Below are 13291 nucleotides of genomic sequence, written 5' to 3'. Positions count from 1 at the left end.
CTCATCCTTTGTCACTGTGTTTCCCCCTGCATCCAATAAAGGATTCTCCCTAGTCCTCCTTTTGTTACTAATGTATTATAGAAAGATTTTTTTATTGTCTTTGGAGTAGCCAAGTTGAGTTCAAGTTGGGCTTTGGCCCTCCTTATTTTCTCCCTGGATTGCCTTACTACATCTCTGTATTCCTCATGAGAGGCCTGCCCTCTCTTCCAGGGGCCGTAAACTCTCCTTTTCTTCCTGAGCTTCAGCCAAATCTTTCTATTCAGCCAGGCTGGTCTTCTTCCCTGACGGCTTGTCTTTTGGCACATGGGGACAGCCTGCTTCTGGGCCTGTAAGACTTCCTTCTTGAAGTATATCCAGCCTTCCTGGGATCCTTTAGCCTTCATGATAGTCTCCCAAGGGACTTTTGTCGGTCAATCTCCTGAGCAGACCATAGTCTGCCCTCTGGAAGTCCAAGATGGCAGTTTTACTGACCCCCCTCCTTCTCCGAGAATTGAAAACTCTTCAAGTTCATGGTCACTGTGCCTTAGACTTCCTCCAACTGTTACTTTGCCCACAAGTCCTTCTATGCTCATGAGCAGCAAGTCCAGAAGGGCATCCTCCTTGGTTGGCTCCCTCACCAGCTGCATTGGGAAGTTGTCTTTCATGCTCTCCAGGAACCTGCGGGACTGCTCTCTCTCTGCCACATTGAATTTCCAGCAGACATCTGGGAAGTTGAAGTCCCCCATTAGAACAAGGTTTAACAATTTTGAAACCTCTCCCAACTGCTTATAAAAGATTTCATTCACCTCCTCATCCTACTTGGGTGGTCTGTAATGGACTCCAACTACTATATTACCCTCATTGGCCTTTCCCTTGATTCATATCCATGGCGACTCAACCCTATAATCACTTTCTTAAATTTTTAGGCATTCATATATGCCTCTAATATGGAGGGCCACCCCACCACCTCTTCTTCCTCACCTATTTATTTTAAATAATATTTTATACAGCCTTTTTTTTTTCTTAAATTCATGACTGTACAGTACATTGTCCTAATTGATGCATAATACTGTGAATGTCTGACCACTTGCTCTTACTTAGCAAACATGAGGGTTGTTTTTGTTTTTTTTTCAATTGCATTTTGCAGCTTGATTTTTCTTATAGATCATATCGTATTGAGATTATAATTGCTGCCAGCAGTGGCATAAGATTCCTGTTTTCCTGACTGGAGAAATTACCCTTAGATTAATTACTGGGCATGTTTATTAATAAATTTGTTTTTAAAACTTAGTATTTACACAGAGTTGAACTATGTCTTAATTTTCTCTAGATCTCTTCAGAACCTAATGTGTCCCTTTTCTAATAGTGCCACAAATGACCAAAGAAGGTGGCAGTTTTAAGCCACAGTATGAAGAATATTTGCTAACAGTTCTTTTTACTGTCTGTGTATATATATTGTGAAGAGAATCATGCTACAGTATTGTGTAAAGCATGTGCTGCAATTGTGGGGTCAAACCCCACCATGTTCTTTAGAACAAATAACATTATCTTCCTTTATAGATGTCTTCAGTTCTGTGTTTCACATGAAAATAATAAAGCAGTCTTTAAAATCCAGACATCTCCTTCACTGCTGCTGCCCATTGCCAGTCTAATTATGTTGGGTTTTATTTTTTTATGGAAAGTTTTTTGGCAACACAAGTCAGGAAGGGTGTTTAAAGTGGTCAGTGCTGACTCATTTAATAACAAGTAATTCAAACAGTTGAAGAAAGGCAAAGACAGGGAGAGAGCACTTTCCAGGATGTGACTCCACCAGCTACTTCCTCAGCTGCCATTATGTACCTGTTGGCTAGTTTAGCGGCAGTTGGGTATCTTCACAGCTGTAGGAGCCTTGTTGTCTGAATCTGTTCTAAGGAAGCGCTCTGAGAAACTGCAAACTAGGTTTTTGTCAGCCTTCATATTCAGACTCTTGGGAAAGTTCACTGAGAGGGAATTTTGAGCTCTCTCTGTGTATGTTCCCGAAAGAACAAAGTCAGTTTTCATAGCTGAAGGTGACCTACCCTCCAGCATCCTGAGCAGAGACCTGTGCTCACTGCTCATCCTACAGAAAACCCATTTTGTCATAGGTACTTTGGAGAATGATTGTGTGCCCATGTGTTACTGAACATGTTGTTCCAGCTTTCTAGTTACTGGAGATCTTGTCAGAGGTTTTGGAACTGGCTTGATCTATATAGTCAAAATAAAAGCTTAAATAGCTAGAAAAAGTCCATGATACCAATGTTTCTGAATTTTGTCATTGTTACCCTTATATTCTGAAAAACCTAGCAGTGATATGTGCCTCAAAGTGGATAAAAAACCCCTGCTCTTTCCTATGATGCTGTTTCCTTGTTTTCTCTGAAACTAGCTAAAATAATTTCCATGTCAGTAAATGTTATATAGCTATATAACATTACATAATGTTTTGCTGGTATTCTGTTTTTTCAGAAGTTTCTGGAGTTACATATTGGAGCCCAAAAGAAGATCTGACAACTATTATTTTTCTATTTATGTGAAAAGCTCACAGATGCAGTTTTCAGACTGCAGGTATGACTTTAGAATAGCCACACTGGATCAAGCTAGTGGTCTGTGTATAATCAGGGACCATTTCTGGGTGGTTTTCTTGTCAATTACCTTAGGGAGTGATAAAGGGGTCAATAATGTGTGACATAATTCTTATCACAGTTTTGGGATGGCGGGCCTGTATATCCAACAGTCATGTCCACTCCCCTACAGCAGGTTGTAGAGTGTCTGATCCACTGGAGGACTGGGCTGATAGACAGAGGGACAGGCTGGAAAGATGATCTGACAAGAACTCTGTGAAGTCCAGCAAAGGCAATAATACGTAAAGTCCCGCTTCTGGGCCAGGATTACACCATGCAGCAGTACAGACTGGGGTCAGTTATCTACAGAGAACCTCTGTGGGGAAAGACATGGAGGTCTCAGGCCAAAGAGTTGAACAGGAGTTGGCCTGGGTTGTTACCAGGAATGTAACTGGCAGGCTGCAGGAATGATTCTTCTCTTCTAGTTGGCACTAGTGAGACAGCATCTGGAGTACTATGTCTAGTTCTAGGCTCCCCAGTACCGAGGAAGACATTGACATAGAGGAGCATGTGACATAAGGGGAGAGGTTCAAGGAAGCGGGTTTGTTCCATCTCAAGAACAGGCCTTGTGGTCAGCTAGGACCTAGCTTTCATACAGGAAGCTAGAATGGTACTTTCCCATCTCTGTTGCTTAAATCTGCAGTGATTTTTCATCTCGTCAATGGGAGAGTTTACTGCTGTCTACAACTACAATCTCGTGGGAAGTTATGGAGAAAACAGACAGACTGATCTTATATGTGTATGGTGATAGGACAAGAAGCAATGGGTGGAAGTTGCATCAGTCTTCTCTGGCAAGTGCTTCAGGCTCATCACAAAGGCCACAGCAGGTGAAGGCAGGGACTGAGAGAATGATACACACCCCACTGTAGGAGAACAGGTTCATGACCATGTATTGAACCTGAAGGTACACAAGTCAATGGGACCTGATGGGGTCCATCTATGGGTCCTGAGGGAGCTGGTGGATGCAGTTGCTAAGCTTCTGTCTATCATATTTGAGAGGTCATGGCAGTCTAGTGAGGTTCCCACTGATTGGAAAAATGGTAACATAGCCCCTATTTTTAGTAAGGGGAAATGGGAAGACCTGAGGAGCAACAGGCTGGCCAGTCTCACCTCTTTGAGGAGAAGGACTTGGGAGTGGTAGTGGATGAGAAGCTCAACATGAGCCACCAGTGTGTGCTGGAGCCCAGAGAGCAACTGTATCCTGGGCTGCATCAAAAGAAGTGTGGCCAGCAGGACCAGGGAGGGGATTCTGCCCCTCTGCTCTGCTCTGGTGAGACCCCACCTGGAATACTGTGTGCAGCTCTGGGGCCCTCAGCACAAGAAAGACATGGAGCTGTTGGAGAGGGTCCAGAGAAGGGCCATGAAGATGATCAGAGGCCTGAAGCACCTCTGCTATGAAGACAGGCTGAGAGAGTTGGAGCTATTCAGCCTAGAGAAGAGAAGGCTCTGGGGAGACCTTACAGCAGCCTTCCAGTACCTGAAGGGGTACTGTTTTTCCCCCACATCGTGTATCAGTCTTGTGTATAAGCTGATGTTTGAATGTATATAGTCATGGTATTATATTGCCCTAAAGGCTCATTACATACCTACTTTTGAACTTGTTGCAAACTAAATTGTTATCTCTTTCTCCTTGGGAGACTAAATGGAAGTGTCTCTTATAGTCACTGGACAACAGTGAAATTAAGAAATACGTGTATCCTCATCCCCTTTCTGAATTGTAGCATTCAGTCCAAGCTCTCATCTCTTTCAACTTACTTGGATTTCCCATGCAGCAGATGCACTGAGAAATTAGTTCCAGTGAGTCCCTTGGCTGCCTTGTTTTGCTAGGCAGTTTTTGGTACCTCTGAGATGTTAAAGGGTTCTTCTTGCTCCATTATGGTGGGCTTTGTGCCTTACGGCTCTTTTGGAGAACAGGAAAATTCCTTTTGGAAAACGTAGGGTAATCCATAATTGTCTTAAATTAATTGTCTTTTTCAGTGCATCAGAGATAAAAAATCGGAGTGCATCCCTTTAAAAATGCTTCTTGGGTACAAGTCTTTATCCTTCAGTACTTTAAAAATTCTGCTAATTTGCAAGCTTTGTGAAATGGTCTCTCCCCTAATCCAGGATTTTCTTCTTTGTGGATTAAGTTGGTACTCACTTTAGGTTTGATACTTGGTCCTACTTTTGAATAATGAAATTACAAATTATGGCATAGAGGCTTGCGTTGTAACTTGTACCGAGTGAAGCAAACCTCCTACTAAACTCCTTCTAGATTACATCGTGTACAGCAGGGAAACTGTGCCATGGATGCAGAGTCATACACGTTAACTCTGCTGTGGAGTCTGGGAGCATATGGTGTGGTGCCTACACAGCTGTACCTGATTAGTTTCAGTTAGTCGATAGCTCACTGACTCTTTCTTCTCCCTTTGGTTCCATAGGTATTGTGGGTTAAGTTGCGAGCTTGTTTTTATTACGCATCTTCCACTCAATGCAAATTCTTTTTCTGGAAAATTAAGCTTGCAGGACATCAACTGTTATTCAGCCTACACTAAGTACTCTGTGCCCCTAAAGGAGCCTGCTTTGTTCTCTTTGATTTATGCAGGAAAGTTAAGAGTTTGTTATCTGGCTCTAGATAATATGATTACTTCAGTCACAGTATCTGTTGTATCTCTGGGCTGATGTGGTTGCGGGTTTCCCTTTACTAAGGTTAGTTTTTAATTGTCAGCTATTTAGTGTTGTAATGAAGCAGTGAAAGGGAAATTAATAATTTACAGTTATGATTTTTAAGGTATGCTGGGGAGCGCAGGAATACCTTAGAATATCATAAATAGGTTAATTAAAATTATTTTGATATATTAGTACTTAATGATGTTAATGTCACTAATGATACTCTGCTTTACAATAAAAATTATGCTTGAACATTATATCACGTGAGCAACAGTACTACCATGAAACAACTGTGATTTCAGGGTTTGTTCTCTGTGAACCCCTGGATGGTGAAATCAGCTTTGAGCTAAGCTTGGCTCTTGCTTTATAATGTTCAGTATTCTTGTCTTTGATGTGATAAATGAGTCAGAGTAAATTTTCAAGTTGCTGAAGTAAGATGCTTCATATTGAGATAGCCAAAAATCAATTGCTCTTTTTCAATGTAATCTTATCTTTAGATTTATGAAATCTTAATTATTGGCTTTTCTATAGATTTAACAATTTTTTTTATAGTTCTCCAGTAGAATGAGTATTAAATCAAAACTGCCTCACAGTTGTCCTGCACAAAAAGAATTAGAGAAGCTTTCTTGCTATTCAGCATTGTTAGCAGATGGTTTTAGACCCATTTGTTAGGGAAATTCGCAAAGGATGATGAATTAATGATTTCAAACAACTCTGATTATAGTTAAATAAAACTGTTGCATGATAGTATGATCCTATGGCTTTCTGCATGCATTTATTCATTGAGAAATTAATTCATTGTTAGAGCATAAAATGGTAATTTTGACTCATAGAGTTGTACTGCATTTCATCAGTTGCCTTGTTTGAAGCTAGTGGCGTATATGTATATTGATATAGATTCTAGTGCCAAGTTGTAACTATTAATTTACTCTAGCTCCTGAATGGTATGATTTCTTGTTTTTATACATAAAATGAATTCTCAAATGGTAAGATAACTCCTAAAAACAAGTTACAAAAATACTGTGTGAACAAATCCTACAGTTCCTTTAGATGTATATGGAAAATAAAAAATTAGGTCGTTGCTTATGTCATAGAGAAACATCTTTGTATTGACTTTTTCTATTAAGCAGAATGGATATAACCACTTATAACCACACAAATAATGTATTTTAAAATAACAATAATGCAAAATTGTGCTGTACTAATGTAATGTTGTAACTGTGGGTGTTTGTTTTATTCACAGGTGTCAAAATTGTTTAGAAGAGTAATATTGTCGAAAGTTGCAAGTGTTTAACATAAAGAAGTTAAATCAATGTGTGGAATGTTCCCTTTTAATTATCAAAGAATCTGTATTGTATCTCAGTGTTAAAATTTAAATGTTCTTAAATTTTCCCAGTGAATGAGGTTTTGTTGCCCTTGAGCTCCTCAATCAGAGGACTATACAAGCTCTTTATAATAAATAATGGGTCCTAGATTTTTTGTTTTAAACTCCTCTAGCTGGATAGTGGTTGGATTTGTATAGCCTTTTCCAGAGTAAACCGTACTTCTCTGTTAATCCCTAGGGCAAGTATGTGCTTTTCAAGATGAAATGCCAGGTGTTGCTCTGAATTAAAGTGGTATGTGAAAATGCTTTTAAGGAAGCCTCCTCTAAAAGGTTGGAGGAACCCTTCTGTCTGCAACATGCAGTGCAAGATGGATTGAATGGCTGGTGTTTGTGGCGCTGAAGCTGCCTGTTTACAGGAGTAATAAGTAACTTTTTCTGCAGCTTTCCGGGCCGCTCCTGATTTGAATAGAAAGAATATAGGTTTTATCACTGTGTTGTCCCTGTTACACTGTTTATGTGTGGGGTTGTAAGCGACCTTTAAGGGTCATCTAGTCCAGCCTCCTCTGCAGCGAGCAGGGACCTCTTCAACTAGATCAGATTGTTCAGACCCTTGTCAAGCCTGACCTTGAATGTCTCCCGGGATGGCAGCTTCGCCACCCTCATAGTAAAGAACAATATCTGAATTACGACAGTGTCTGAATTTTCAGTTACACAATAGTGCTGCTTTTTTGTCGTCCCCCCCCCCCCCCCCTTTTTTTTTTTTTTAGCTGTTAAGCAGCTCAGAGCTGCATCGGGCATTGTTTGCACAAGCAGTAGAAGGTTAGGTATGTTAACAAAGGCAAGGTAGGTGGGAAAGCCACAATAATAATTTACGATTCAGTCTCTGGTTTTGAGGTTACCTGATTGTGTTAGTAAATTGAGTTATTTCTGAGACATGCATCTCTGGTGCTGAAAACATGTCTGCATCTGTTTTGACCACATCTGAAAATACACTTTAAACAATGAACTTCCCTCTGAGTTAGTTTTGTTTACTTAGGCTCGCTTGTGCTCAGGATTTCTAGGTGCAGACTGAAAAGGGGTAATGACTTTGTGAAATCTGCCCATTTGGGTAAGAAGATACTGAATTGGAGGGGAACAGGACAGGAGGAAAATGTACTGGCTTATATACCCCTAAAGCAAATTATTTGGTATATTAGCTGATGTTAACTTTTTCTAGTGAGGCAGTTATGGATTTCAGCAAAGTTCAAGACAGCAATTGAGTTAGAAAGCCTATGCTGTGCTCTATGAAAAGTGCAGCAAAGGCCATTTTATTTTTTTGTGTTTTATGTAAGGGAAACATATCTTCTGATGTTCAGTATACTTATACTAATTATGTAATTAGAAGAAGTTATTCTGGACTTTCAGTTTGAAAATCTATTTTTGCCAGCTTATGTCAAATTGCTCAAAGGTGCCAGTTTCAGTCTGTACACTTCCATACATCTTTTCAAAAAGAAGAAGATACTGTAACTAAGATTGCCTAAAAGTGTTGTTTTTTATCAGTGTCCCTCATTTCTGCAGAAATTCTGAAGGCATCTTTTTGGGGGAGGAAGAGTCCTCTGACTTGTAAGGCATGTAGCCCTAAGAGTAAACAAGTTAGCCTTGTTTGATCGGTGGTCAAGCCTCACTGAGCATTCTCCTGTCATCCTCCTCTTCAGTATGTGGAAAAAGAAGGGAGGATGGCAGGAGTGCAGGTCAGTTTTTATGTACTTTTCTGCTTCATATCTGCCAGTCACTGGGGATCTTTAAGGAGTCTGTGAAAACTGAACATTAAAAAGTGAGTGTAATGGTTCCCTACAATGTTTGTTACTTTAAGAACATTATTAATATAATTCAAACCTCCACATAGTGTCTAAGAGTCTAGAGATTGCAAGAAAAATTCATGTTTGGTTTTTTTCTTTTTTTAAATTATTATTCTCTGGAGTTCCTTTTCACAACAACTTGCAAAAAAAGTTAGAAATAATTTAGTCTCACAGAAAAAAAAAATAAATTTCAGAAACTTCCAGAATTTTCATTACTTTGAAAACCCACAAATCCCCAACCCCCAAAAAACCCACATTGGAAGAAATAAATCAGTGTCATCAATGTACTACATCTGAATTGAACAAGTTTATCTGTGTTGTATTTTGGTTAATAATTTTCTTCCTAGTGTTCAGTTAGAATTTTGAAATTTAAGCAGTCCTAGGTTTTCTAGGAATGTGTTTAGCACAAAGAAAGGGTGTTCACTACTGTAGTACAGTCTTGCTGGGAGTAAAATAATTTCTTTTGATCTCTTAACAATTCCAAGAATGTCTAACAAGTACATAGCAGTGGTACTAATAATCTGAGGTGTTTATTCAAATTTGAATTTGTGTACTCTCTTTTCTGGCAAACTTAACAAAGAGATCTGAAGTAGGTTTTGAAGCCTAGATCTGAAGGAGATAGAGAGGACTGTTTGCACCCCTTCCAGATAACATTTTCTACATGTTGAAGCTATTGTGATTTTGAGAAGTGCACAATTAAATGTGATGTTTAAAAGTGAAATGTACAATTTGCAGTTAACAAAAAAATTGATTATAACTACAGTATAGCTAGTGTCTCATTTGCTTGTTTTATTCTTATGCTCTTTTCTAGGTATCCGTGGTTTGGTATTACAGGAGATACTAGGTTAGGTATACCAGTGATGTGACTTGGCAGGGCTGTTCTTGTATTGCTTGTCAGCTTCTACTTGTCACCTCAAGTCCTGGATTGTTCCTTCTTATTTCTCAGAGATTGCTTATCAGCTTGTTAGACACTACATGTGAAAGATTGCCTGAGGCTCCTCTAAGCATGTTAGCGTTTGCCCGCAGATAAGTGAACCAACTTACAGGTTGTTAAAGTGGTTTATTTCATTTGCTACCCTGAAGGCTTTTATGAAAGATGTGTACAAAAGTAGTGAGAAGATGCACTGAAAAAGCCTTCAGGTGAAGATACAACTGAACAGTCTCAGTATCACAAGCATACCCAGGAATCTTAGACATGCAACATATTTGTACTCTCCTTCTAAACACCAGTGCATAGGCAGTATGAGGGAAATACATAAATATGGGATAGCAGGATCATTCCACTTCTTGGAAGTGGTTCTATTACAAAAGTGGACTCGGAATCCTGAATAATGCATTGAGGTCTGTGTGACTTCTGCAGGAAGGGGTGGGTTATCTCTTGCATAATAACATACAGAAGAAACTGTTCAAGTGTCCATAAAGCAGAGGCAGAAGTCTCAAACAACATTTTCAGGATAAGTAGAATATGGATTCTTAAAACTGACAAGCACACTAGTAGTTAATACAGTTGCATTTCATTTTGGTTAATCTTTTCTAGCCTTTTAAAGCTTTCAGAGTTGAGATTTTGCAAAGTTTCTTTGTGGAATTTTTCTACAAAAATGAAAACTGAGTAGGCTTTTTGATTTAAAAATCTGCACATTAGTCAGAAAAATATTTTAGTGCTTGCAATTGTAGAAGATGCTTAGTAAAACTTTCATTAATGCCTGGACAGGCATCTCAGCAGACTTTCAATTTCTAGGACAGGTAAGTATGCAGTCCTTGTTCACTTCTCAAGATCCCTGAGGCTTGTCTTTTGTGATGGGGAGTCAGTGTGATAGTTCTGCTTGTTGCCCTCATGGACTGGATGTGAAATGCCAGCTGCTGCTTCTGTGCTGTCTCACATGTGTGGTTGTATTCTGTACCAGATGTGGGTGTTGGAACAACATGTGCTGCTGTCTGGCTAAATGAGTCTGAAAGCCTTTTTGTCCTTAAGGTAGTGCACAAGACCCAATGAGACACAGTGCCTAAAATGTAATATTAGAAGTTTCCTCCCTGCCAAACTTAAGATGAGCTAATAAAGCAGAAGCCCTTCCCCAGCTTTCTTGCCGACCCCTTTCAAGTACTGGAAGGCCCCTGTAAGATCTCCCTGGAGCCTTCTCTTCTCTAGGCTGAACAGTCCCAACTCTCTCAGCCTGTCTTCAAAGCAGAATAAACCTCTTGTTTGTGGTTGTTAGGTTTCTTGTGGATCATTGCTGTTCTTCATTAACTTGCCCAGTATTTTATCTTTTTAAAACATGTTTAAAAGTCAGGAGCAAAAATGTTGCTTATTCTTTATTTTAGAAGTCCATCTTATTGCCCTTTTAATGCTCATTGCTTTATTTCTATCCTGGTGAGGCCACGTGTCAAGTACTTTGGTCAGTTTTGGGCCCCCCACTGCAAGAAAGATACTGAAGTGCTGGAGTGAATTCAGAGGAGGACAACAAAGCTGATGAAGGGTCTGGAGAACAAATCTTATGAGAGATCTGAGAGATCTTATGAGCATCTGAGAGAACTGGTGTAGTTTAATCTGGAGAACAGGAGGCTTAGGGTAGACCTTACCGCTTTGCACAACTACCTGAAAGGAGGCTGTAGTGAGGTGGGGTTTGGTCTTTCCTCCTAAGTAACCAGCAACAGGACAAGAGGAAATGGCCTCAAGTTGTGCCAGGTGGAGGTTTACATTGAATATTAGAATAAACGTCTTTACTGAAAGGGTAGTTAAACACTGGAACAGCCTGTCCAGGAAGGTGGTTCAGTCACCATACCTGGAGGTGTTTAACAGCTATGTAGATGTGGTACTCAGGAGTATAGTTTAGCACTGGACCTGGTAGAGTTAGGTTAATGGTTGGGTTTGATCACCCTAAAGATCTTTTCCAATTGGAGTGATTCTTTGCTTCTGTATGCCTCTCCCCAGTGCTCCTCCAGTTGTACTACTTAGATACGATGATGATTATTATTTTCTGAACTGGTTAAATAATGTTTGTGCTGCTTATTATCATCACAGTTACCTTCAGTTTGTCACTTAGTATACTAGTGAAATTCCTCTCCTTGCTCAGTTAAGATGTTGTTTATTAGGTTTTTTTTTTTAATACTAATTGTTAATTACAGCTTTGATTAAGTCTTGAAAAGAATCTGAAACTACAGTTGCTATTACCTCTGCTTTTTCATAACTTTAAATGAAGATTTATCTGAGTACATACCTGTCACTCTTAACACTTCATGAAGGAAAAAGGAAGACAGTTCTCCAAATTATACGTTCTCCTTGTTTGCACAGCAGTTTTCTGCAGGTGGCATTGTGAGAAGCCCATCTGTATCTAAGAACTTTCCTCATTCCTTTAACATTATTAAGTGTAGGTCTAACTCATGTTTCTAGAACAAAAGACCGTCCTTTTTCCATTAGCTGATACATGTATGTAGTATCTTCCTCTTTGTTTTATCATGACTTACCTACTCTGATTTCAGGGCTGTTTGTTACTTTTTTAATAACAAACTTACACAGTTTTTACTATATTAGTACGGGCTACATATGCTACATACCATTGATAATGCTTGAAATAGGTGCTATATGAAGATGTTGTATCTTCATATGTTTACAACTTCCTGACCAGCTTCTGTTTTAGTTATTTTACAATGTTTTTTTTTCGCTGGCGTCTATATAGTTTTTGACTTCCCTGGAAAAAAATTATGTAGGTCAGCAAACTTTTCTCCAATCTACTGTTAGGATAGTTATTGTAGTGGCCCTGTTAACCACTGTGAGAAGAAATTACGTTACCCAGCTAAGAGTTCATTATTACAGGAGGTATTTGCAAAGCCTCAGCTGCTGTATATAACCATAGGTTTCCAAACTCAGTTTAATCTGCATGTACAAACTACTCCAGTGGGTGTCTAGAGATCTTAGAATTACAGAATGGTTTGGGTTGGAAGGTACCTTTAGGGACCATCTAGTTGAACCTACCTGCTGTGAGCAGGGACACCTCCCACTAGACCAGAATGTTCAAAGCCCCATCCAGCCTGGCCTAGAACACTTCCAGGGAGAGGACATCCACAACTTCCCTGAACAACCTGTTCCAGTGTCTCACCACCCTCATAATAAAAAATTTCTTCCTTGTGACCAATCTTAATTTACCCCTGTACTGTCACAACTGGCCTTTGTAAAAAGTCTTAATCTTCTTCATAAGTTTCCTTTAGATATTGAAAGCTGCAATAAAGTCCCAGAGCCTTCTTTTCTCCAGGTTGAACAACTCCAACTTTCTCAGCCTGTCTTCCTAGAGTAAGTTCTCCAGCCCTCTGATGATCTCTGTTGCCCTCCTCTGGACCCTTTGAACAGGTCCATGTCTTTCCTGTGCTGAGGACTCCAGAGCTGTAAGCGGTACTCCAGGTGGGGTATCACAAGAGCAGAGCAGAGAGGCAGAAACTCCTCCCTTGGCTTGTTGGATTGGCTTTCTGGACTGCAAGCATGGTTTGTCAGCTCATGTTTATTTTTTCATGCACCAGTATCCCCAAGTCCTTCTCTGTGGGGTACTTGTCAATACCTTCATCCCTTCATTGATACTGGGGATTGTCCCAACCCAGGTACAGGGTTTTATCTTTCTCCGCAAAAGTGATCATCTCCTTTGAAAAGAATGTTAAAGAAGTGATAGAATTGTAAACTTATCCATTTCTCAAATGAAAGGGTTTCTGAAAATGTCTCGTGAGACTTCATTAAAGCAACTTCAACTGTGATATGTTCATGATTTTTACCATTTACATACTTCTGCTGTAACATATGGGATTAAAATGCCTTGATGATTTGTAAGGCAGTGGGATTCCTTTCACTCTGCAGTGTTAGTTGCATGTGCATTTTTGGGGGG

General features: G+C 39.7%; 1 protein-coding gene across 1 annotated transcript in view; it reads left to right on the top strand.

The window, feature by feature from the left end:
* Nucleotides 1–3686: 3686 nt before the first annotated feature.
* CTNNAL1 (catenin (cadherin-associated protein), alpha-like 1) overlaps nt 3687–13291 on the top strand; it is a 48286-nt gene continuing 38681 nt past the window's right edge. The window contains exon 1 of the mRNA XM_009996519.1: nt 3687–3752. Coding sequence (XP_009994821.1) covers nt 3687–3752 — 66 coding nt within the window. The remainder of the gene's footprint in view (nt 3753–13291) is intronic.

This window comes from Chaetura pelagica, unplaced genomic scaffold (genome assembly GCF_000747805.2).
Source record: "Chaetura pelagica isolate M959 unplaced genomic scaffold, ChaPel_1.0 scaffold82, whole genome shotgun sequence".
Lineage (NCBI taxonomy): Eukaryota > Metazoa > Chordata > Aves > Apodiformes > Apodidae > Chaetura > Chaetura pelagica.
This window is presented reverse-complemented; position numbering and strand designations above follow the sequence as displayed.